General features: G+C 40.6%; 1 protein-coding gene across 9 annotated transcripts in view; it reads left to right on the top strand.

Moving 5' to 3' along the window:
* Positions 1–2,563: 2,563 nt before the first annotated feature.
* mbnl2 (muscleblind-like splicing regulator 2) overlaps positions 2,564–27,698 on the top strand; it is a 64,289-nt gene continuing 39,154 nt past the window's right edge. For 3 of the 9 annotated variants that reach the window (XM_030151803.1, XM_030151769.1, XM_030151795.1), the window contains exons 1-2: positions 2,568–2,801; positions 14,159–15,017. In XM_030151803.1, coding sequence (XP_030007663.1) covers positions 14,844–15,017 — 174 coding nt within the window. In that variant the 5' untranslated portion in view covers positions 2,568–2,801; positions 14,159–14,843. Of the gene's footprint in view, positions 2,802–14,158; positions 15,018–27,698 lie in introns of all 9 variants that reach the window. The other 6 variants (XM_030151760.1, XM_030151778.1, XM_030151823.1 and 3 more) reach the window with 4 other exon arrangements.

The raw sequence follows: 27,698 nt of genomic DNA, 5'->3' as shown, positions 1-27,698 counted from the left end.
ATTCAGTTTGACACACTTTGTAAATGCAGTGGCTACAAGTGCACATAAAAAAGTGTAATATCCATGCTCTAAAAACATTAAATCAAACAACATTCTCACTGCAGTAAAATGTTCTTCCTTATAGCATAAATAGGAATACAATAAAATCTCTTGCTTTTAACAGACTTGTTTCAGAGGCACAGGAGGGACATTATGTGCATTTTAAGATTTCAAGGAAAACATACTATGTATGTGTGTGTGTGTATATATATATATATATATATTTGCTTTTGTTTTATCGGTGTCAGATGATGATAAATATACACTCAGCTGCAGGTTAAAAAGGGGAATAAACTTCTCTCTGAAAGTGACTAAATCTGCCTCTAAAACTCACAAATTACCTCATAATATCCTTTCTGCTTAACCTGAGCTGAAAACTGAAATGTATAATTTACTGCAGTACTGTTATCACTAAAGATTTAGAGGTGGTGAAAGGCCAGGCTCACTGTTTTTTATACCAGAAAGATTTGCACGTTGTGTGAATTTTCTCTTCCCCTGTTGACAAGAAACCAAATAAACATACTGCTCAAAACGACTTATTGCCCTTCCACTTTCATAGTCTGTAAAAAAACAATAGGGGCCTGTCTCTCTCTGTAAGACTTTACCACCTGTTACTAAAACACTCTTTAGGTGACAGCCAAAATATTTCATACTCGAAAACCCAATTTGCAGACTAAATTGTTGCATCTTGAATAAATTAAGAGAGAAAAAAGGACACAGATGTATCAACTATACGCCTACATCCAACTCCAACTTCATTTCAAGAGAGTACATAAAGAAAATGTCTTGTTAAAACTGATATTTTTGCAGCTTATGCAGTGTGTATGTGTGATTTTTGTGTGTATGAGAGAGCCAACTGTATGCTTGTGCGGTTGTTTGTGAGTGTGTGGGCGTTCAGGGACTTTTAGAAAAAGTATGCCGGCAGCAGCGTTTTTACAAATGCCTCCTCTGCATTGAGATCAATACGTTAGGCCTTGGGGATGAGCTTGACCTATGTGAGCAGTTTTTCATAATCACTTACGTCTTGAAAATTCTGTTTTCTCCATAGTTGTGCTGCCTTGGATACGCTGTATTTTTACTTTTCTCCTTGCTGGAATCTGATGAACATTTGCTACACAAATGGACAGAGGAATCAAGTGAGTAATGGCTTCTATTTTTTTAATTAAAAATGTTGAAAGGAACATGAACAGGATCAACAAACAGACTTTCATTCATAAATAAAAAGACAGTTGCTTAGGTTTTATGATGTTGGTCGTCCCATATGCATGTTTGGTAACTTTTCAGCGTTTACATGTATTGGTGTCGAATATCACATGATGGATTAAGCTGTGACTGGGTCAGACAAGAGGTGACTCAGTACATTTCCAAAGGTCAGCAGTTATCATCACCAGTCTGACCCCAGATCCTTTTCACGTCTCTAATTTCAACATGGTCATTTAAATTGGACTGTTACAGGAAAAACATTTGTTCCTTATGAGATAGTGACACAATCGGGTGATGCTGACTAATAACGTCTTCATCCATGACACTGTCAAAGGCCGATGCTTTGACAAACTGTGATGCCTTCATTCCCAGCAGCATTCCTCTGAAGCAGCCCTTGGCCCTGACAGAGCAGTCTGTGATGGCTATGTTCATTGTTCATGTGCTCAATAGGCAGCACATGGCGTGGGCAGCAGTCAGTGGGGCTAAATTTGTGCCTCTCTGCCCATTCCGGGGATATTTGTGACTTGCTTCTTGTTGACTTGCTACGCTCCTTGCTGACAACGGGTCTCTGTGTGTCACAGACTGCTAAATCCAGCCAGCTGTATGTAATTAGGCTGCAAAATGCTGGGGATGTGCAAGAACCGCTCTGGAGCATCAAGTGATGATGATGTGCTGATTTAAAGTAGCTGAGGAAATCAAAGTACACACCTTTCTGTCTGCAACATGTAGAGTTAAGCGATTAATATTGTATCAATATGAAAAACAAGAGACATATGTAAATTCAATACATTTGTTAAGGAAGTTGTGTCCTCAGGAGCCAAATGTAATGTGTTTTAGTCAAGTAAAGATGTTGGGACTTGAGAGAGACAAGTGTCACACAGAACACACTGCGATCTGTTTGTCAGATGTCTTCAATGTGGTCATCTTGTCGATGGCAGGTTACTTTGACAGACAGACAGACAAGCACTGGTTCATAAATCAGTGGCTACATCTTTTCCCCCAGGGAGATTCACTGTAGTTTCCTAGGTAACAAGCCCCCCCTCCCTTTACCCTTGGTTCCTCTGGACTGTACCACACAAACTGGAGGGTGGGACCTGTGTTGTTTACCGAATAAAATTAGGTATCCGGAGAGAAACGTGCTTTATACGTTTCACCGCGTTTTAACCACGTGTATTATAGCTTTTAGCAGGAGGTTGTAATAGGTTAAGGAGTTGTTTTGTCCTCTGTTACTAATGTTTTATACCATCGTACTAACCCCCATACGAAGCTCAGTCAACATTTCCTCGAACTGTCAAAATCGCTTGTTGCTTCCTACCCTAGCCTTAAAAGTAGTTAGCGAGCTAGCGTGTAGGGAGAAATAGCCTACTTTCGCCTTTTACTGAAATACTCTTCGGAAACGAAAAAAGTTTACATCTGAAAATAAATCCTGAAAACCCTCAGTTGAAGACCTTTTTTGTCATCGTGTCCCGACCCGTGAGTCCCGCTCCAGACGAAATAGCGCTCGCGACAGGAGGTGGTGGCGATCCAAGTGCAGCTGGATGTGACAGGTTCGTCATCAGGTAAGCTGCAGGTAGTAGCTTAGCTTAGCAGCTAGCACCCTTTGGCTGTGGTTGGTGCTTCTTCTAACACTTGTTACAGCGTCAAGCCCATACAGCGGCCTGTACAGTACACGAATGAAGCACAATGTGTTCGCTAGTAGTGCTACAGCACTTTGGTAAACATTTTTCGCGGATGGCTGGTTGTTATGCTAGCTCTAAATCACTGTCCACTTAGCTAATAAAACAAGTGAAAGCGAAAATATTATATCCACAGTCATTACATCGAGGTGGTCCCGGTGTGTTTGTCTTACACTCTCAAGTCTAATGCTTTCTGAGACCTGCTGTTTGGTATTACAGGAGTTTCAGAAACCAGTCCTGATAATAACTCATTTATTATTTACTCCGTGGCTGATAACTATATTACCAGTACTAAGCTGTGGCGCTTGCATCATTGTGCCACGGAGCATACAGTCAACTACTGCTCCCTGGTACTTGTAACTGCAAATGCAAAAACACAATCAAAGTAATGGCGCCCTGATTAATGGATTGTTAGATTTAATTGCTGTGTACAGGCAAAAATAAAGCTGCACTAATGAGACGTACGTGGAGACACATTTTCAACCACTGCTGGTTGGTTGAAGAGCTTGTACACCTGGCTGAAGTTAATATGTTTTGATCAGGCCAGCTGATTGGTCATGCACATGTAACTAGCCCTTGTCAAAGGCAAATTGATATTAACTTCAAATCATGCAGTTTAGATTAAACAGGTAAAGTGGATCACAGCTTTTTATTTAGATTTTGTTTTACATCCACTTCTATGCATATGGGCGTTGTTGAATGTCTAATTAGTATTAAGTTAAACAGCAGACTGTCTTTGTAGTTGAATTTGATCTAATGAGTTTTTTGCTTGAATTTAATTGCTTTTATGACTTTTGCCTCAGTGTTCAGCCTTGAACTTGAGCCATAATACCATGGTCAACCTATATGCAGCTATTAATTGTTTGTATATTCTCAGTCTTCATGTGTGTGACAGACTTATCAGAATGAGTTTCAAGCGGAAGGAAGCGCAAACCTCTGCCGCTTGATATTTGATTACAGCTAATAATAGAAAAGACAGAAGCTTTTCCATTGATCTGCCTTCACTGCCCTATTTCTGAGCCCTGCTTTTTTTTCCAAAGCTATCCAATTGTAATAACACTCAATACAAGCAGAGCTCCGTGCAGGGAGGAATTTTCATTTGTCCGTCAGTGTTCATTTGCTGTAATTAGCCATAATTCTCCTTTTTTATTTTGGAAATTAAGTCGCTTTGGGGTACAGAATCCTAAAATCTGATTGTGTGTAATTGAGCCAAGCCGTTTAGGGTCAAACAGGACAAAGATAATAAGAGGGGAGGGGATACCATGCGGGAAGGAAGTCGCTCAGCTTGTTTGTCTGCCAGGCTTTTGTTTGTTTTCCTGTCGGACAAATCTATTTAGGAGGTAGGCTATCTGAGGTCTGCCGGTGGAAATTAGCTACAAGCAGTGGTTGTTATACAGTTATTGACAGTTATTCAGTAATCTAGTTATCCAGATGACAGCCACATGAAAGATTGTTAAAGCTAAGGCTTCATCTGTCACCAGTTATGGAAAAGGCTGCCCTCCACAACTATAGCTCTGAAAGAATGATAACACTGAGCTGTTTTTCTGCTCCAGATTTCTACCTGCAAGAATATACTGTTGTTGCAGTCTGAGAGCATTCCTTCTTCCTTAATCTCCTACATCTGTGTACATGACGTACTGTCGTAAGGTTATTTTCAGGGAAGGTGTAAAGTAACACTTGCTTTTGAGTGAGGCTGATGTTCCCTGCAGCCCTCCCTCATGCTTCTTGTACTGCCAGTAGACTTGGTGTGATTTCCCTACAAGTGCCCTAGTGATGTCAGTATACACTGTCATTCGCTGAGGTGGACAATTTTTCATGCAAAACGGATTAATCCCCCCACCCCCATCTCCCCAAACCATTTGACAAAACAATTGCTTGTGGAGCACCATATTTTGTAAAGCAGTCACAGTGTAACCAGACATTTAATAGGTTTGTTTATCATGGAAGCGTAAAGCATGTTTAGCCTCACGGATGTTCACGAAACAGCCAGGCTGCCGGGCATTCATAGCCTTTGTATGAGATAGAGAGAGACAGACAGACATAGGGAGAGGCAGAGACACAGAGACAGACAGTACAGCTGTTCTATTGAATCTGGATCGAAAAGTCATGAAGCTGGATCTCTGACTCATCAGTTCTGTGACGCTCTGGCTTCACGGCTCGTATGATGCCAACCAGCATGTCATCAGCTGGGTGGAGAGGGAGGAGTCAGTCCAAGGCTTCCAAAATGCAACCAGCACTTTTTTTTCCCCAAGCGAATTTTGATGCAGTTACAATAATGGAAAGATTCACTACTGTGCAGTTTTCTGGTTCAGTAAACTAAGGAATGAGATTGAAATTGAGCTTGAATGATACAAGTAGAAAAATGTATTCATATAGGTGAAGGAGATGTCTAGGAGAGGAAAAGAAAAGCATAAGAGATGGGAAGAGGGGAGTATCAGGTGGTAGAGGACGGATGCTGAAAGGTAGAGGAGAGAAAAGTCAGGAGGGGGAGGAGATCCCGTGCTCTTATTCCTGAGGGGATGCTGTCAGATGTAGAGCTAGAACTTAGTCAAGGACAGACCTGTACTGTGAGATAGGGTTGGTGGAATATGACCAAAATCTTACCCTGATATTGGCCATTTCATATGCGGTTAATGACGCATATCATCATTGATTTACCATTTTTTTCTGTAAAGGAAATGAATAAATAGTTTGTATAAAACGATCACGGGGAAAGGCTTATTTCTTACTGTATTTTCAGTTATATACGAAACAGTGTGGTTCTTCATATTTGACTATTTTTATCCTTTTGTCCAACGATGAACATATGACAGAAGTGACGTCTCTTTAGATACGAGCTACTTGGTAAGTCTTGGCTGGTTGTAGTGCAATGGCGACCTCATAATGTGTGAGGACAGTGAATTTTCATATTTCTGCTTGTAATGGACCGAAGAAAGATTTATGTTCTACATTTGTTATAATGTTTGCATATTGCGGTTGGTCACACAGTGTTATTGAATGGGTGCAGCTCTTACATATTATAAAATATTGTAATGTTATGTCATCCTCCGAACAAAAATAAGAGTTTAGATTTTCAGATCTGTATATAATTGATTAAAAAACTGTCCTGTGCACGATATAGATGCAGTATATTGATATGGACTGAGAATCTTTACCAAGCCAGTTTCAAATTTCAAAACTGCATCCGCAACATGATGAAATAAATGATAGAAACCAACATGAAACTGTAGACGTTTTTTTGTTATCATGCAGTATCATGATGTCAACAACTCTATTTTGAGACTGCACCAACTTTGGGATGATTGGTAGCAGATGCTGCATGAAAAGTTTAGGAAACATGAACGTGTTCCATTTCAATGTCTCTGCCAAAAGACAAGTGGATATCAAAATAAGCTATGTGATCACTAGTTAAACAGGTATGAAATTGGGGAAATACCTTTCAAGTTCAGCATTCAGAGGTGACTGTAAGAGCAGTTCTCAGCTCATTGCATAGTCTAGTCTCTTCCAATAAAAAGACACAGAAAGCTGTGATTCAAAGTAGCTGTCCCTCTATTGGCTGGAGCTGTTAAGGGGCAGGGCCTTGCCACAGGCTGGTGGGCAGGAAGGGGCTGGCTGTAAGGGGTGTGCGGTGCTGGGAGGGAGGGGAGGGGGTTTGCTGGAAGTGTTTGAGCCAGATAGTTGAAGTAGACACTCTTCTGCTTCCTGCCTGCCCGCCTGCCTCGCTCGCTTGCTCCGCGGCTGAAAGGGAGAGAGAGAGAGACATCGAGAGAAAATCCCTGTCTAGGCATGGACCTCCGGCTGCAGCACTCGGGAGCTCGTGAGGAATGACAACAGTTCACATGGTCATTAACTCCAGTCGCTGAGGCTGAAGGGAGAGCTGTGCTGTAGCTCAGCGTCACAGAAGCACCGGGTGCCTCCTTACTGTGTTTGGGACAGCAGACAGACGGAGGCTCACAGCAGAGCGACGGAACCCAGGGAAACGAGGGTGGGAAAGGACCGACCGTCATATTGGCTGGCTTTTTTTTTTTTTTTTTTTTGAAGATTTTTTCAGGAGTTTTGCTGCAGTGTGCTGCATACCACTTTGGGTGGGGGAGGAGGGAGGAGAGGGAATGTTTATCTATGTGAGAGGAAGAGTGCAGGCTAAAGAAAAGGGGGAGAAATATAGAGAGCGTGGGATAAAATGCATAGCAGCCACGCAGTAACTACTGCCTCACTGTAATAGACTTTCTCTTCGACTCCTGAGGGAGAGGCATTATCACAGCAGTTGACTTGCCCCATCTTAGTGCAAATGTCAGAAGCTCTTTTTGCCACATGAGCTCCATATTTTCACATCCCTAGAGAAAAACTTGTCATGTTTTGTGGCATCTGTCCTGCCACTGTGTGTATTGTGTAGTTCTCACTAAGTTTTTCCTCATAACTCCTCCAAATTTTCCAAATAGCTAAAGGCATTGGTTTGTACAGAGCTGGGTCTGACGTTTTGACACTATTCATGCATGTGGACGCAAATAGCTAACAGCCTGATTAGACGAGGACTTCACAGTTCTAATAAGTCTCACATTATAATTAACCTTTTGAGTTACATGGGGCTCGGTTGACGTGTCCCTAGCTTTCCCCTGTCTGTCTCGATTTAGCTTTAGTTTAGGGGCCCTGCGCGGTCAAGAGCTGGACATCATCGCCTGCATGGAAAAGGCCAGGGTGGTGTCATACGTCTGGCTGTGGATCAAGGGGGAAGTGGGTGTTTTCTAAAATGGAACATCAGTTCAGCCCTTCCTGTTGAGAAAAGAATGGGATAAGTCTCAGCAAAGTTGTTATCGCAGGACTCGTCCAGCCCAAAATTCCCCCAATTCCATCTCATTCAGATTGCACCTCGACATGGCATTAACTGGGATTTAGTGGTGGAAAGATTTTACAGCATCTTCTGCATCAAAGAGGGAGTGTGATGCCTCTGTGACACAAGTTTGCTGAATCATTCAGCTGTTATGTTTTCAAGTGCAGTCTTTGGAAGGCTTAAGATTTCCATCCTCTTGATGTGTTTCACTTGAAGGAGGTTTAATATTCCCTCTCCTCCATGCTCTAAAATGCTCAGGCAACACTTTTACATTGGGAAATCTTCTGTTAATCATGGTGTTTATCTGAACAGCGCTAGTCACCCCTGGCTGCTAACCATCCTGTAATTAGCAGATGACTTGTCTGTGGGTAAATGACTAGACTTGCACAGGGAAAAGATGCTGACACTTTTTTTGCTTGTTAAACAAAAACTTGTCAAATATTGAAAAAATTTATGAGCACATTGATGGGTATATAATTGGGCTAGGGAATCAGGACAGGGATATCCAGTCCTATATCATGTACAGAGCCATTCAGGTCACTGTGGTCTCACTAAGGCTATTATAATATGGGGCACACCTATCTGCTGACACTGTGAAATGCTTCTTGTGTTGCCTCCGAATAGTAGCTTAGTCCTGCTATAGCCTCTGCTGAGCTCACTCAGCCGTCCTTCTCACTAATGGTACCTGATGATATTGAACCTAAGGAGCCGTAGCTTATGCCCGAGACAATTTCATAAGTGTCATAACGTCTATAGCATTAAGTAGGAATTAGGAATGTAGGGTATAGCCCTTCTCTGACCTGCGCTGGAAGCTGCAAAAGGAAAATTTGCAGGCAAACAAGCTGGTGATGTCAGACTAAGAGGTGAAAAAAGGTTAGGTTTCTTAGGGACGGATGACGTTTTGATCAAACCTGTACAATGAAGCTCACTTACTTTCCATTACTCACTGGAAGCTGAACATTTTCCTATTTCCCCCTCCTCAGTGAAACTCTCTGCAGCCTTGAAAAACATAGACTGCTTGTTCCTCTTGGCCATGCAAATGACCAAACATCTGGGGGTTGCCAGCAAAAAATGGTAATAAATGGAAATGCAGCCACTCAGGTACCCGGCACGTGTGTTCATCTGTCACAGCCATTTGTATCTTTGCTTAATTTCACTGGCAGCACCTGGTTGGTGCCACAGTAAACATTGTCACAAGGGTTACGGCCAATGGAAACCAGGTAGCTTATCGTCTCTGTTGAACAAATACGAGCAGCTAAGATAAACTGTAGAGCACAGTCACAGCGCACAGATACCAGACTAATGGGTTACATACGTGGTATTCAGAGGTCAAGCCAATGACTTTCACTCGAGACGCCCCAGTCCCGCTGACTCTCATTCAATTAAGCAGACTGACCAAGATAATGCCCCTGCCAGCTGGCCTTAGTAAGCGTCAGTAATCCATAAAGTCTAGTACTGTGTTGCCTTTCTTCACATCTCTGCCCTGCTTTATCAGGTCACCGTGTCTGCCCACTGTTTGTAGTATGGACAGAGGGGGCAGATTTCCTGTTGCAGGAGCAGGAACTAAGGCAAAACAAGATACAGATCTGTACGCATTTGACTTTTAGGTGAAAAAAATTATGGAACACTCATTCTGACAGGTACAAATTCATACAGGGTCTCACATCTGGTATAAAATGATCCTTGGACACAGAACGGCACAATTTAATTTTACACAGGTTCCATTTATTTTGCATCACTTGATTTTCAATATGTTAAAGCTGTGTTAGATATTAATCTTGCTCAGCGTAATACAGTAGGAATTATTTCTGTTGAATTCACACTAGCCCATAATTAATTTCTGTATGGATGTGCTCAAAACTGCAGAAACAGAGCCTGGATCAGCCACGAGGGCACATGGGAGGGCTAATCTCTCGGGTCAAAACATAGGGTGCTCCATAGTCCTTTCCTACCTGCCGACCATCTGTCTTTCTCTCCATTTATATCAGAAGCATTGTGCTCAAAGCGTGACTGCTAAGCTCAGCGTAAACTAAGCCAGACTGTATGTAGGTAGCCTAAATCAAGACAGACTGCAAGCACGCTGTTTAGCTATATCAGAGGTTTATAAAGCAGCCATTTTGGTAAAATAGTACTGTGAGGTTCATATGCTCCTCAGATGGGATGTTTTTTCATGAGAGAGGTAACATTTTTCACTCCAGGACAGCACTTTACTTTCCAGCAGGGGCTGCGGTTTGTTTCATGAGAGTGCAGCACTGACAGCATTTGTGGGTTTCAATAATACATGCTACAGCAGTATTATGTCAATCTCTCACACACGCACACTTTTTTTCTCCTTGTTTACAGTGTATTGATGAAGAGATTGACTAATTAAGGAAGATAGTAGTAGATTAATCAGGGTTTTCCCTAGCTTTGTGGAGGGCTGTGATGGCTTGTTTTATATGGAAGGGACTGAAAACCTTGCTTTGTTACATAATTGAAACCGTTAATGCAATATTTAGAAGACACAAGTCTGCTTATTGATGAAGTAAACACGTTTAGTAGTTACTTTTTTCTGCAGTAAAGATTCTGTTGTTACAGTTTTAGTGTTGATACTATTTTATCCGTCACAGTTAAACACATTACACATTATTCCTGCAGGTCAAAGGGGAATAACCAAGCATTTTTATTGCTGACACACTCTAAAGAATCACTACAATGTCCTGAAATGCATTCACAAGCTGAGCAACATTGATCACAACAACAACTGACAGACAATCCATGATGCAACACTGTAAAATGCTGGTACTAGGCCCATTGAAAATGGACATTTGATATTCTTAGCATACAATTTCCGTCTTTCAAATAGTAGATAACCCTGTGTTTTAAGTAAGTTATTTCAGAAGTCCAGAAATGTGGTCTAATATGGTATCTCTTCTCTCAGGAGAGGTTGAGAAATTTTGGCATAGTTTCTAAAGATTAGGTACTGCCCAAAAATGCTTTGGCTCAGGGCCTCAGTCTTACAATGATATGGAAAATCTTGAATGAATCAATGATGAATATAATAGCTGCAATTGTCTAATAACATACTAACCAGATAATTAAAGCATTGATTATGTCCCAGTTTCAGTGCTCCACTTGTGTGTGATGAAGGTTTTCTGGGGCAGCAGTTAAACATACAGTTTGGGTGCAGACACGCAGTCATGTTCTTGCATGACTTTTATCTTACCATCACCCACATGAGGGTGCTTGTGAACGTCGGTCCTTGCCATTTGTTTTGAATAACTTTCATGGCAAGCATTGTTTGACTCTTACTTGTTGAGTCCCCCTCTGAACTTTTCAGATGACCCCGTCTCCCCAGCCAACCCATATCCAGCTGGCGACTTCCATGTTTTTGGCCGTTGTAAACAGCCACTTTTATGACAATATTTCCAGAACCGCTTACTCAATTACTTGAGGCCACAGAGAGAATTGGCACCATTGTGCCCTCTCATATTTTGGCAAAGTAGGTTAGCTTGATCATAGACTTGTATGGCTTCTAAAAATAAGAAGGGATTAATTGTTAAAGGTCAGATCTGACATGATTCTTACCTGACTGTCTCTTCTGCAGTGATTTGCCTCTCTCCTTGGGGAGACAGTGTGAAATTAAATCCTGCCTTAGAGAGTGTAGCCTGAGCGTCAGTATGATCCGGTGAGGAAGCTTCTCATCTCATTTCACATGATCAGCGCTGAAGTGGGACAATATGATTAGTTAGACAATGGTCTGGATTCACAGGCTTGAAGCAGTATGTGGTTGGTGCGTGATTTTAGTGGAAATGTTTTTCTCGCACTAATTGTCAAACGAAAGTCTACCTATCCTGTATTTGTCTCTAAATCTGTCAAATGTATACATACACACACTTTTAAAATGTCTCCCACTCACGGTTAAGACCTCAAAAACAAACACAATGTTATTAGAATAATAAGTGAAGGTCTACAGGACAGCAGGAGAAAAGGGCTGATTGATGATACATGTGTGCACAGTTTTTTTCATGCAAATCATGACATTTTTATTGGCCTTACTCTTGTTTCCAAACTTCACCTGATAAATTAAAACAGCATTTAATGACATAAAATCTAAGAATGCAGTATATAAGTTAATATACTGTTTGTTGTCTGTTGAACAAATAACTTTCCGAGTTTCTTTTCTAACATGACAAACATGTAAACAATGCAGTTTAAGTATGCAGCATGGCTGGATGAAGACCTCCTTATAAAAAACCAAACAGTTGTCATCGAGTGAGACATTTGAGAAGCTGACAAAGTACAACCAAGGCAACAAATTCAACAGAGAGGTGACTGCGTGGCCACTTTTATGTAGCCGAAGACACGGTACCAGTAGAAGCTCTGGAGAACATGGGTCTGAAAATACTAATGCAGACTGAAGACCTGTGAAATGACATGGCTGCAAGTATTTTTCCATTCCTGTCAGTTCTTTCCTTTATGCCAAGTGTTGACAGAAGGTTGCTGAAAAGGTTACTGTTTAAATTAAAATACTTGCTGTCTTGTAATTTTCTTAATAGTACAATATTTGTTATACACAACTCTCTCATGTTAGTCATTTACTACCAAAACATGCTCTGAAATGGAAATAGTCAAATCTTAAATCTAACGTTTTGTTTTATTCAGATGTTGAGAAATGAGTAGAGATTAAAGGCTGACATAATAATTTAGAGCCAGAAAAAGCTAATATCTAACCATATGATATCTTGTCACTGTCTTTCTTCACAAATAATATTCTTCATTGACAGAAATGGACTCAGATGTACTAGAATGGGATAAGTGTTGGACTCAACATCCAAAGCAAAGTAATTAATCAGTAACTCTAGACCTGAGTACCACATTCCCCATTAAAACTATGTGGGTCTGATTTTTGTTGTTTGATCTATTTTTTTTTCTTCAGCATCAGTAATTCCAATGAAAACCTGATATTTGACATTGGCTATTAACTGAACCAAGCTCTGCTGATACCAGTAATTTGTAAAGAAGTACAGTTGAATCAGCCAAACTAGCCAAAACTAAACTAATCAGTCTATTTCTTGCTTTATTTGTGCAAACAGAGAAGTCAGTCTATTTATAATACCTATGTATTCCATACTTCACTTATAAATTGAAAAAAAAAAAAAGATTGGCTTTTAAGTTATTGATAATGATTGTATTTAAAAACACAGTGAAATGATCTTTTGGCCTCCTCTCCCGTGTCTAAAAACACTACCCTGAGAATGACTGTACACCTGTATGACATCTGTGCAGGCCTGTTCATAAAAGGGACATCCTCTCCCCTTAACAGTAGCAGACAGTATGAGTACAAGTCTCGACCTGTCTTCATTAACACAGAGTAATGCTTCTCATGTTGTTTTCATGGGTTTGCACTTTTTCTTAGACCTAATTCCAGTAGCAGACCAAGTAAGTCTGGCATCTCTCCCTAATGCCATTGACAGTGTCTGTTTTCCGCAGGTACTTTTATAAGTTTCAGACAGTTATGGGGAATCTTTTAAAGAGAGCTGCAGGTTTTTACAGCCCGTCTTTTTCTCCTCCCTCAGTCTGGTGTCCCCAGCCCCCTTTTCCCGCCCCCAGTTAAGAGAAAAACATTTCCAGATGTGCCAAGAAAGGAGCTCCCTGCGCAGTAGCTTAGTAATGGATTTCATACACTCAAGCTAAAGGTCACTTCCTCAGATTGTTGCTTCACCAACATCCCCCCCACCCCCCCCCACCCCAAGTCTGCAGAGACAACAACCAGACCCAGAGTCCGATATCTTTACAAGACAAGGCAAGGCACACATTCTTCCACCTGAATTTAAACGGACTGGCTGCTGTCAATGAGCCGGTATCTAATTTGGACAGTGGAAGACCAGTGAATATTGCCGGGCAGCGTCGTAATGGTGTCTGGCACTGGCATATGCATCTGTCTCGGTCCCCTCTCCGGTGCTGGACGTTTGCCTAGAATAGTGCTGCGCTGTGCGGTTTTCTATTGGCCACCATATCCCGCCGTGCATGGCTGTACAGGGTGGGTTGGACCCTGGGGCTTTTTTGTATCTCTACTCTGACTCGATGCTCTTGTCCACTGTCTCATAGCACAGGGGCTTCTGCCATTCACCCTTTTGAGTGCAATATGTCGGAGAGCCAGTGGGCTTGTAGTCACCCTGTACAATAGCACAAATCGGCGATCGGGGACTTAAACTCGAGTGGCTTCGGAATAACCTCACAAGTGCCTTTTCTCTGGTCCATCAGTCTCTGTACCTTTTAAAGACAGCATCTTTCTGAGGCAGCACACAAATCCAGACTGACATACATTCACAAACACTCTCAGCCTGTTAGATAATTTGTTGCCTATTATTTTTAACAAGGCATCTTCTCACACTGAAATTCTCTTTTTGTTCCTTGTCTGTCTCTGCAGATCACTGACAGAAAGTGCCTTGTGAGACGACACCCCTACTTGAAGACAGATCCCTTGGCGTTTCTGCAGAGCTCCCGACTTTTTCTCTCACTGCAGTCGTGACAGGACACAGCTCAGAGGAACTTCGAGGTCAAAATACTGTGTTGTTGGCCAAGGTGCCAAAGAGTAGGTACGGAGGAGGTCTAAACAATAGAAAGCCATTTTGTGTTGTCCTAAACTGTGCCATTGCACCTTAAAATAGCACCCCTTTTGCATCTCAACATCCACGCTCGCACAGATATCATCACTCATACAGAGGGACATTTGAGGACGTTGGTACAACCAGTCGGGCTTGTCTCTGAGCATGTCCCCTCTGCCTTGTCAGAGGTCTGCACCTGAGACTATCTGATTGATGAACAATTAGTTGTTTGAGTGACAAACACAACCACAGCAGTGCAGTCCCATGCTCGGGTCACAGAGACTTTGCCAGCCATTACCTCCACGTTTCTGCCCACAAGGACAAACTTAATCCACTGACCTGAAGCAGAACATTTTAGCTACATGTCCCATCAGTTTTAGTCCGTTGTGTGTTTATTTATTAATTTTTTTTGTACTGGAACATTCTGAAACACGTCCTCAGAGGATTGTCTCCTCCTTAAACCAAGTGGCTCCACTCCACTCCGGCTCCTCAGCCAGCGCTGCTGACATGGCTCTAAACATTGCCTCCATACGGGACACAAAATGGCTGACCCTGGAAGTGTGCCGGCAGTTTCAGAGGGGAACTTGCTCTCGCAGCGATGAGGAATGCAAATTTGCACACCCGCCCAAAAGCTGTCAGGTGGAGAACGGGAGGGTGATCGCCTGTTTTGACTCATTAAAGGTAAGGACTTTCAGTAGTTTTTTTTTTTTTTCCTTGTTGCATAATTTCACTGTATTGTTTTTCTGACTGTGACATGCTTTTGCCAAGTAAAAGCACAGAAATCATCCTGAGAAGACTTAATGACATCCCTGCAGTACCAATATAGCATCTGATGTAAAATGTTACAGCTTTGTGGGCCCTCATGGTCGATGGGTGTTGGTTGTGCTGCTCAAATTAGCATGTGTGTCAGGTCTCCATGCTGTGCTGCAGTTAGCAGTCCAGCCTGACCTATGAAGCTAAAGGCCAGTGAGGTCTGTTGTCATCTTCACTGTCACCACAGGTGTGTGTGTTTGTGCGTGTGTTTGGTTTTTATATACGGTAAGTTCTTCTAGGGTTACAGTGTCTTGTCCATCACATGAACTTGTGAACCAACATCCAATCGCCTTAAGTCATTCCAGAGGTTCTATTTGTGGATACATGTCAGCTGTCACACAACCAACACACACACAAACAGCCAGCATTACTGTTGTTTATATTGTTAGGTCTGCCCCAAGTGTGTGGTTAATACATTATGATGATCTACTAGTTGCCCAGAGCCATGTTGAATTATAAATCTTCTATTTATCTAACCCTTCATAACATGAAATATATTATAGTGATGATGACATTGTACAGTGCATTTATTTTTGCACTGCTTGCTGGTAAAATATCATAAAGAAGCTCAGACTCAGACACTTTGAATGTCTCCCCAGTTACAACAAGGTTTCTTCGCACTAGCCCCCACATTGTGCAAATAAGAAGACTGCATCCAAGAGTAGCCTATTATTTTTCACGCTCGGTGAAAAAAACCCCAATAAAACAGCTGTGACAATGATAAATAGCCAAAGAAACTAGAGCAGAACACTGGGACTGTGAGGAGATAGTTGTGTTTTTTTTTTTGTTTTTTTTTTTTCTAAGTATGAACTGCATTTCACATATACAGCAGTGCGGGGCTGCTGCGTATACTCTACAGCATTCAAGGTTGTGTAGGATTTCAATGAAAAAAGGTGGACTAGGTGTACGTCATGGGGATCATCATCGATTTATGTTGAAAACTGAATGTTACATTATAAGCAGTAAACAGCAGATGCTTGCTGTAGGATTCCACACTGCTTTGAAATGTCTACCAAGTGCGTCAAAGGCTTTGTCATAACAAGTTGCTCATGGTCAGTTATTTGTCCACACTATAAAAGCGAGCCATCAGCTGTATCATTGGCCTAGACTCACGGTTAAGTCCTGCTGAGTTATTGCTTTGCGTTCAGCCGCTGAGTGACACTCCTTCCCAGCTGCCAGACTCGTGAGCATTTATGGTTTAATGAGTAAACAGCTGACTCCAATCGGGATCGATTTGCTGTTGCGCCATGCGAGGGGAGGCCTGATGTTGATCCTCTGCACATGACATAATTTGGTTGTTTCTTCCAAACTCTGAGCAGTCATGCCAGACTGATGAAAAGAAATGACCAGAACACTCAGCCTCATGCTAATCTACTGAGGCTTTTCTCATTGACATTGCTTTGAGTACCCTGTCAGTACACGCAGAAAACACAACAAAAGAATACCCTGAGTTATATAGAAAAAAAGACCTATATTTACAGCTTCATGTTCTCTGACAGTGTAATATGTTCCTGCCAAGAACAACTTGAGGTTACTGATCCCGTCACTCTCTCAGAAAGCTTGAGTTCGACCAAATTCCTGTTTTGTGCCATAAGGCCAGCTCCATGGGACCTATCATCAGGTCCGAGCTTGAAGGGCTAGACCGCCTGTAGATTCAGCACTGGCTTCTGGGCAGCCTGAGGCACACAACACAACACACACACACACACACACACACACACACACACACACACACACACACACCATCTACTTGTGACATTGTGCAATCATAGGGACAAAATATTTGTGGAGGTTTACTGCTTTTGTCAATAATGTTTCGCCTCAAATAATAAGAAAGGAGAGGGTATGTTAAAATGGGTTTCCTGTGGTTCAGCTGAAAAGTAACACACTACAAGGTATTTTGTATCCACATAGCAATATGTATCACAATGTAGCACATTTTTCTTTTAATTATACTCAACACATTAGATGTACTTAACCATATTTAATTATATTTCTCCTGTTAGTTACAACCTTTGCAAATTTCCAATCAAACAACATATAAAATATTAAAATATGCAAAGGTAAATAGAAACCATCCTGTTTGACATGATTCCTGCACAGTGTGATGTTCACTCAATTATGCTGATTGTTTTGATTAAATTTTTCATTGTTGTTTCTTAACAATCTTGCATATTGATTATGAAACTGTAATGCAAATATAAAATTGTAAATTTAGGGTTAGAAAACAGGAGTAGCACTTACTACCTTTCACACCTTCAGTGTTATGAAGGTGCATATTTATTCATTCATATCTTGAAAATTTCTCATTTATATAAGTGCTAAGTCTTTTTTTTTGTTGATTTAGTTATTACCTGTTAGAAATAATGTAGACTAAAGTTGCAAAGACCAGCCTGTGATATAATTCACACATTACATTTTTCTCATCCACACCACAGTTGTTTTTTTTTTTTTTTCTCAGCGTGACCACCTTATTTTGTCGTGGCTGATCATCGACTTTATCCTTTTCAGAATTATACGTGTGTCACCATGGTGCAAATTTGTTATTTCATGGAAGAACACAAAGCATCGTCCAAAATATTGCCATAAAGAGTGGGATTTGTCACACAGCCAAGTAAATGACAGAGGCTGATACAAAACGACTTTTTCCTATTGTCACAAGATATATATCATCATATTGCACAGCCCTGTCTTGACGTCAGACCCTGTTTCACATGCATCGGTACACAGTGTTGAGTCGGATGTTACAGAGAGATAATCCTTCATGCAAGCAACACTTTCAATATGTTCAAGACAATATTGATATTGAGCCTTTTTTGAATGCCTCTATTTTTGTATCACAAGGGTTGTTAATCTTCAGTGGTTTCTCGATTTTATTACTATTTACCTGCCAGTCATGCACGATGCAATTTAATGGTCACATCCTCAGATTTCTATATCACTGCATATTTACTTTTCCAAAGTTAATGTAAAAAGTCTTCAAACAGATAAACTCCCTCTCAATCAGACTACAACAGGCTGAAATAGCTGCATTTTCCCATACCAGTGTCAGTGCTCCTCCACGGTCTTACAATGAACCAAAAATATGGTGGTGAATAGAATCTCACTTAACCATGTTGCAAATGATGTCAATTCATTTTGGACCAAAGCTAAAAATGCACTGGTATCATTACAATACACACTGATGAAAATGAAACTAACCACACAACAGGCACAACAAACCCCACCCCTAACACATTTTAGCTCGTTTTGGCATCAATCCAGCTGATGTCATCATGTCTATGCATATTCTGATGTCAGCATATTAATTGCCTCTTTATATGTGCCAAGTTTGAAGTAAATTGAAACAAAATTGATGTTTTTATAGACATTTGAAATTTTGCCCATTTTAAGTAAATGGGAGAAGAAAAAAGATTTCAAAAATTCATTAAAAATTTGAACTTTGACCTACTTTTCCAAACTGTAATGACATCTATTTTGGGTTACTGGCAATCTCTAAAACCAATTTGGGATGAATTCAGTCAATAGTTTTGCTACTACAAACATTTGAAATTTCTCCCATTATAAGTAAAAGGGGGAAAAAAAAGATTTTAAAAATGCATAAAAATTTTTTAACTCTGACCTCCTGTTCCCAAAATGTAACCACATCTATTCTGGGTGACTGGCAATCTATAAACCCAATTTGGTATGAATTCAACCAATAGTTTTGCTGCTAGAGTGTTATGAAACCAACAGATGCTCTGTGTGTTTATTACAGGGGCAGGAACTGGTCCGTTCTTACTTATTTTTGCTCGGATTCACACTGCAGCGAAGTAACTGAACATCAGTCCCGCTTATAATGAGCGTTGGTATAGTATGATTTTTATGTATGCAGGAGACTATAGATTACTGATTTACACATGCAGTATGCTGAAGTCCACATTGTGATGCATCTTATAATTAATGACTCTCCCCACCTCTATTGTCATCACAAAAGGCTATGAGTCTGCCAAAGCTTGCTATGACTCCTTGTGTTATTATTCTGAGTATCTAGAAGTTTCTCTGTCTCCATTTGATGCTGCTCTGTGTAAGCCCATCACTATTGTAGCTGAATCGTGGATGCACATATAGACGGATCTCATTCCTCGCTCTCCTCTCTCACACTCGTTTTTTTTTACCCCAGAACCCAGTGACAAAATGAGAATACAGGATTCTCTGTACTTTTTAACTCCATCTCGCCCCCTCTCTCACAAAGACTTTCCTCGTGACAGCTAAGAGAATGAATGCTTTATTATGCATTAGGAAGTGTGCTTTGCTCCACGGCAGGCTGGTTTCCACCCCATTACGCCCGTATCGTCTTCCTGGGTCCTCTCATCTGATAGGGTTATCATGCCAGGGTTGTGCGCTGCCAGGCGTGACTTGGCCAATGATCAGAAGGGCCCTTTTCATAAACACGTGAAAGGTAAGGCTCTGGAGTGGAGTAGAGTAGGAGTGTAAGTCTGTTGTTGCATTTGTCAGGCTGCAGCGGGAAGCATGCCGACTTGGTGTAAAATTTGACTGATCTGATTGTTGTTTCCAGGCTGAGGTGGTAAAAAAAAACACTTGTGTGGTGACAATGGCTCAATCTATTTCATATCCCTACAGCCAAAGTGTCAAAATGTTGTTGTTAGCCGTGAAATGAAAAGATTCTAGATCTTTTATTGGCATTTGAATGACATACAGTAAAACACAGACATAATCCTGACTTCAAGATATTTTTTCTAGTTTCTCTCCCTTATGAGTCACATTAATTCTTGTCACTTAATTTCTAGGCTTATTATTCAATGAGTGTTTGGGTTGCAAAACAGGAACATTTTAGATGAGATTATGTAAATTATAGGTGGCAGACTTGGCAAAGTCATTCCTCACAACACTTCGTCTAAAGGTGTTATTAATTTTAAACACTTACACTGAGACCGTTCAGCATTCAGTGGATGTCGTTGCTTTTGGCATGAGATGCAGAAAAGATAAGTGCCACATATATATGTATATATATATATATATATATATATATATATATATATATATATATAAAATTTTTTTTTAACAGAGTATAAATTCAATTTAAGGGTTTAATCCAATCATTGCCCCTGAGTGTGTGTCCACCCTTATTAATAAGCCTCTGAGAACAACACAACCTTTTTAGACAGAGAAAAGGAAAGTCATAAGACCATGGGGTCAGGATAGAGCATCCCAGCTGCTCATCTGGAGCGGTACAATGACCTAAGTAGCCAACGGCCGCTCAAATCCAAGGGTTTTGCATTTCTGTTAGCGTGCTTTGCATGAGACAGTGTCGACAAGGGGTCATTCCTGTTCCGTTGGCTCCTGCTTTCTCGATCACACAGCTTGTGGTGTCCTGACTCTACCACTCTCTTCTCAGCGTTTCTATAGTATAATGTCTGGGGGATTATTTTTTGTCCACATACGCCACACAGTAGGCTGTATGCTACATTTGTCGTCTCTCAAAATAGAACAAGCTGCTTTGTCTCTGTCTAGGCAAATATCTGTCTGATTCAGTTGGTACACATGATAAAGCTCACCAAGTATATCTTTGTTCCTTTGAGATATGAGGTGAAAATTTGACAACAGTGACCCCCAAATACAGAAACGCTTTTTTTTTTTTAGTCTTCCACCTTACATTTCTGCTTTGGATGGGGTTCTGAGGGTTGTTGGAGCTGTAAAAGCTGCAAGAGCACAACATTAAATGTCAAGCTAAAATACAGATTGTTGGTGTTTAAATGGACTGTATATTATGATGAGAATCCAATTATATGATATACAGTTGGTCATTTCACTTCTAGATAACAATATATGTCACGATTTAGCACTTGTTCTGTACTTTTTGAGTTAACACTTGACAAAAAATAAGCTGTTACTCATTTTTTCTCTTTCTTCCAATACTTCAAAATGCTAAAAGTGGTTAGTAATGTGTTCAACTTTCTTGGGGATCGGTCTGGTCCTAGCCAGAGTTTTCATGCCCTACCCACATTCATGCAACAATAGTAGTTTCTCTTTTAGGTGCGAGCTCTTTGTTTTGTCTTGGCTGGATGGAGTCTTTCTCCTCAGAGCTCGCTCTCATCCATGTTTGTTTGTGCAGACTCTGTGCAAATTTCCTGCCTGTGAATACTGTCAAAACTCAATACCCACACCATGTCCGGCAAAAGCAGAGTCCCCTCCTCATCTCCTTTGTGTATCTGCGTTGTGTTGAGGAACAAAAACAAATGATCAAAATGATGAAAAATATGATATGTGTCTCAACAAAATGAATAAGAACATAATATGAAAAATAACAGGCTTTTTCAATCATAACACAGTATACGTCTCATCCACAGCTGTTATATTATGTGAAACTACAGTAAATATGTGAATAAACCTGCAGATGTGATAAAAGGCTTACACTAAAGCTCAACACCATTGTAGACCATAAGGACATACATATTTTATTTAGTCTAAACACTCTCATTTTTAGTAATAATCAATAGAGGAAGACGCTCTCCATTTCCAAAAGCATCATGTGTCATATGGTGGTTGCTGTGTCCTTAAAGCTCTTTGATACTTGTTGCTGTGACCATGGAAACCGTGACATGGTGATGTTGGGGGAGGAGGGAGAGGGGGCGGAGAAGGAGGAGGAGGAGGGCATAGGAAATCAGTGGGAATACGAACGTTAACAGAGTAAATGCAATCACACAAGTCATATGACGGTGTCACATTGGCTGCGCCTCCGACAGTAGGCTTTTGTTGATGCCTGTTCCTCTGCTTTTCCAGTTTTTGCTCTCTCTAGTGCTGTCTCTGGGCTGTATTTATTTCCCTTGCAGCCATAGGCTAGTTATGTAAAGGCAGCTTGTCTTAATTTATGTTTCTCATTCCAAAAATATGACATATTTAATTCCAGGTTTATATATAGAAGACAGATATGTCATAGCGTCTCCTTTGAGAAATGTCCATTCAGTCTCTTAAGCTTTTCTGCGGATCAGATGTTAGATTACACAGGCTGTTTAGTTTCTCTCCCCTTCTTTTTTTTTTTTTTTACCAGTCAGATTTTACCAGGTGACCTCCACGCCTGAGTGAGCCTCAATAGTCTGGGAGGCGGGAGCAGGGGGGGAGTAGTCTGCCGCTGCATCCTGGCACTATCATGTTTCGTCAAGTTGCGGTTGTCAAAAAAGAAAGTGGCGAAGGAGGAGAAACAATAGAGGCTACTTTTCAGGTGCGCGGACTGTTTTCTCATTTGTATCCCAGACTCGGCTCAGTCCCCCTGGGGGTGAGGTGCCCTGGTTTCCCTCACTTGGTAAGAACATCTTAATCCGGACTGTGCTTCAAAAGAGCATACGTGTTTTTTACGGGGGGCGTGGGATGGAGACCGGTAAATGAAGAAGCGAGGGAAAATGAAAACAGCAAAGTGTTAATATTTGAACAGTCGAAAGGATAATGACATGAAGAAGTGAATCAACAACAGGAGGAAATGAATTAAAGTGGCCTTCATATTTGAAAGTAGCAGCTCCAGACAGACAGGGCAACGTTTTAAACTAATTATCAGATTGTTATTAAGATTCAGATCGTTGTTACCACATTATTACTGATCCAGACAATGACGGCTAAATGTCAACAAGCACCAGAACCTTTTTTTTTTTAAGTAAAGATCCCTCTGACATAACTGGAACTTCTCCCCTATGGGCTTATTACATTGCATTTTTCTTTAATCTTTCAGAAGCTTCAATGAACATGAACTTTATGCCCGTGGCCTCACCCCCCCCCCCCCCCCCCCCCCCCCCCTTCATCTCTTGTTTTAAAAGATGGGCTCGGCTGCATTCCTCAGCATAATCCTCTCGAACTGGGCCACACCCTGGTCAGAGCAAACATGTGGAGGGGAATGTATGCAGCGCAGCAGGAGCTTGGTGTTTCCCCAGGGTCATTCACACAGACACAATGAGGCACTGACTTGAGCTTAACGTGGGGGGCTGCGGCGGACGCGGCGTGCTTTGATGAGCCCCAAGAAGACCCCCGCCGCCACCGCTCCTTAAACAGGCCTCCTCGCACGCAGACACATGCGCACGCACTCGCGGCCCTCCCAGTGCAAACCATGCCAAATTTCATTTGATCCGTGTGATTTCACCCTCCTGTGACCCTCGTGCAGTCTCGCTGATGTGGAAGAAAAAGTTCCAATAGACAGATAAAGTTATTTGAGGAAAAGGTCAAATTGGCGAATCGCGCAAATCATATGACCCAGATCTGTCAGTCTTTGACACCAGAATGTACAAATCCTTCTAAATTAGATCCCTTTAGCTACCATTAAACCTAATTAACTTAATGTTACAGATAGTCTGCAGAATATTATTTAGAAGTAACAGTAAAATTGCATTTTTTTGTAATTTCATGTTACAATTTCATGTCAAGGTTGTCAAACTGATGTGAAACAGACTCTATTTTCACGTTATTAATATTTCTCCGGGCGCACCCTGTTGCACCGTGCTGCTGTCGATCGGAGATAAAGTGGGCTACATGTTTGCATGTTAATTGGGCCACTACTGTGACCCACATCTGTGTGTGTGTGTGTGTGTGTGTGTGTGTGTGTTACATAGAGAGAGTCTGCTGCAGTCCCCACATTGCTCCGTTTCCCTGTGGGTCTGGGTGCAGAGGTGGACGTAGCCAAGTGTAGACGCTATTCTTAGAAAATTCACGTTACAGAAAATAAGTGAAAGACGAGTTAGAAAATGAGGAAGGAACTCATAGCCTGTAGTGCAGTGAATTTCCTATGTGCAGGTATTTGCACACAGAAAGTAAGGCTTATGAGGATACCTTACATACCATATTGAAATGTCAATAATAATAAAAAATCATAAGATGTAAATGATCAGAGTTTTAAGGCTAAGAGGCAATGCAAAATTGATAGGATACCATAGTTTAGTTGAGATGCTTTACAGTCTCGACTTGGAAATTGTCAAAGTTTTGAGAGATTTTCAGATGCTTTAGAATAAGGGTATGTAAAACTGAAGGTAGATTACTCCCTAGTGATGGTCCTCTGTGTGTCAGCGAATATTGATACAGGTTCTCCTCTGAAATGACTACAAATGACTACTTGGTACTGGTGCTTTACAGTGTTGTTGCAAATTCGCCTAGCAACAGGAATATGGGTGCACTGTAATGTGGGCAGTTAAACTAAAAATAAAATCAACTGAGGAAGGATAGGTAGAGGTAAATGTGAAATGTGAGAGCGTTCCGGGAGGATTTTTCACACAAAAGAAAGAAGAGAAAGAGTCGCATTCAAGAGGTACATTTGTGAAATTTTTTACCAAAGTTTATTAATGATTTGTGTGATGTCTGAGTTAGATTTTTATTGATTTAGTTCCATCTCCAGAGAAGCCAGGATATGGATTTGTAATAGAGCAGCAGCCCTTTGAATTCAGCCTTTCCGTGTGTTGCTCAGAGACACTACAGCAGCCCTTTAGCGGCGCTTACTGTACACTCAGGCCTTCCAGATGTAGGACACTCTACTTGCTCTCTGCACCACTCTGCTAATGCACAGCTTTTTACAGTCCCAATATTGAACTTGAACTCCATCATATCCTCTCTCCAACAGAAAATATATAGTGTTGCCGTCGGTCATGTTAGATTGAGTAGTCCTGTAGGTGTTCGTCACCCAGAAAGCCGCCTGCAACATGATGGAAAGACTGAAAATCTGCCCATCTGCTGTACCAGTGTCTCACCTGGTCTCAATCCACCCACTACCTCTGAGTCATCCTCTTCCTCTCCTCTTTTTCCATCGCTCTCTGCTGCCCACAATGCTGATAAAGTACTAGATTCTCTGCATTTTATTTCTCCCTGTAAAAAAAAAAAAAAAAAAAAAAAAAAGAACAGCAACAGCAACTTAAATCAGTGCAGCAGAATCAATGCCATCCTCACATTTGGTGATTTCAAAGCCAGCTGGACTCAAACTCCCTTACTGCTGCAGTAGTCGCTGCCGTTGTGAGCACCTCTGCAGTAAAGCAGATCTATAGCACGTCAGGCAGGAGGCTCACTGCGTGCTTGACCTTTAGTATTGGTCTCATTAATTATTGATGTGTAGTTTCATCATCAGAGACACAGTCAGGTTGTCCTAATCTAATTTCTGCTGAGGAGCATTTATCTGTCTGCATTATTGAATCAATTCCTCATTTAATTGTATATGATACAGAGTGTTTTTACATCGCAACAAAGGAATTTCAAGTCAAAAAACATGTATTTCATCAAAAAAGAAAATATGTCTTGTCTTATTAAGTTAATAGATAAGTGAATGTATGAGCTACATTTAACTAATTAACAAGCTGAGTCAATGCATTGCATAATATACTAGCTGATGATTGAGGCTGTTTTCCTTATTTTAATTATTAAAAGTAAAAGTGAGCCCACTTACACTGCCTCTTAGTCTATCTGTGCTTTTGCTTATATTAAGTTCAACTTGCCTAAATATTTTATTTTCTACTTAATAGATCCATTATTGTCTTTCAGTGGTCAGGCTGACCTCACTGCTACTGTGTAGACCTGTCAAAATTATTACATATTTGTATTATTGCAGCCATCTGAGGCAGGTATTTTTCATAATCCTGATAATAGTCTCAGTTCAGGTGTAAACAGCAAAAAAAGCAAAACAGAAATGCAAAAGCAAACAGAAGTGTCTTATTTTATCTATATTTCCACATGATTTTTCATCCTTTGAGATTAGTTGGCAGTCTTTTAATATCCTCTCATTTTGTCGTGTTCATCTCAACTCTCTTATCCCTAAGTTATTTGTGTATTTCAGTATTAGCTAGGGCTGGGTGATATGAAAAAAATTATCGTGATATGATTTTTTTCCATATCAGTCGATATTGATAGGTATTACAATATAAATCAAATCACTATTCACTTCCGTTACTCATAAGTTAGTCGTGAAGACATCAGAGGGTTATTTTTTATTTAAATCTGATTTATTTTCTGTCAGAGGTTGAACGTGACAGATGTACTGACGAACATTATCCAACTGTTTCAGATAAATAAAACAGGTCCATATTTATAAAACTAAACTAAAAGTCTGACCAGGAGGCAAAAGCTTTCAAGTTTTAAAAGAGAACACAAACAAAAGAGACTATCTTCACCTTAAAATGCTGGGGGTATATATGCGGGGGTGTGTTCCGTAACTGCCGTAACTGGCGTAAACCGAAAAAGAAACTTAACCTGCTTTGAATGTCCGACTCCCAGGCTGTATGCTACACCCTTCTTTTCAGTAACCCGGTCGCCTGAGTTCTCTGTCAAATTTTCTCCTGAGGGAACGCTCATTACCTCCCACTCCAGCCCAAACATTAGCGTATGTGTTGCGGCTGCTCTTTCATCTGTGCTGTGTGCGTCAACCTAACTTGACATAGCTCTAGCATGATCGGTTCAGTGCAGTGTTACTTAATTGTGATTGGCTGTTTTTATGTCTGTCAAAACATGGACAAATGAATTCTGTCAAAATTGTGTCGAGCATGTCTCATATTTCTATCGAGGAAAAGTTATTTTGCGAAATATATTGTTATCGTTTTGTCACCCAGCCCTAGTATTAGCCTTTGTATATTTAAATGATATTGTATTGAATTTATTCGCAAGTCTGCCATTTTCAGTTAAATTTCATTTTCTTCACGTTTCAGTGTTCAGTGTCAATAAATGGCTTTTCATTAGATCTAGTGTTGTATGTGTAAATGAATGATTGTAATGCTGATGCTAGAAGGACACAATGTGAAAACAATTCAGCCAAAAATGTTACCATGATAAAAAATGCTTACTGATTATTAAGATGAATCTCTCTTTTCTAGTGTAAATGATTATTTGGTCCTGAATGAAATTTATTTTTCACTTCTTAATGGTCAGAACACACATTTGCCAAGCAGCAGAACATGTTGGAAATAATTACGATGGTTGCTCAACATTAAATAGTAGAGTTAAGTTAAGCAAAACAACAAAAACCTGGTATGTTTTTAAGTGTTTTAGCTAACTGTGAACACAAACACCAAGTTTTGCTTTCTTAAAATTGTAAAAAATTGCAAAATCATCATTGTTCTTCTGGAGAACTTTGTTGCTTACTAAAAATTCTGGCTACAGCCTGTTTCCATCTTACAATATATTAATTGTGAATGTGTCCAGTTACACACGGCATGTAATTAGATTAAAAAACAGGTATTTTCTTGATTGTGTTTTGTCTTTAGTTTCCGTGTCTACATTGTGTATAACATTAAGAAAAAAAAATCTGTTTAAGTGTTTATAATAACGTAAATTTTTTGCCCAAGCCTGATTAATTGTAAACTAAACTTTTATAGTCCTGGCAGCCCTACTCATTGGCATATTTTGTTGCTTAATACAAGACAGTTTGGTGATGTTTAAGACTGTCTGGCATCTCCTGTTTTAGTGGCATGTTTGTGAGGGTTGGAGAGTCTTCCCACAGTCGGTTCAGTGCACTCCTGTAGCATATGGCGTCTGCAGTGGCCCATATGAAACATGGAAATTAATCGTTGCTCAGGAAATGTGTTGACGGCTCCCCCTAGG

The sequence above is a fragment of the Sphaeramia orbicularis genome, chromosome 2, assembly GCF_902148855.1.
Source record: "Sphaeramia orbicularis chromosome 2, fSphaOr1.1, whole genome shotgun sequence".
Lineage (NCBI taxonomy): Eukaryota > Metazoa > Chordata > Actinopteri > Kurtiformes > Apogonidae > Sphaeramia > Sphaeramia orbicularis.
This window is presented reverse-complemented; position numbering and strand designations above follow the sequence as displayed.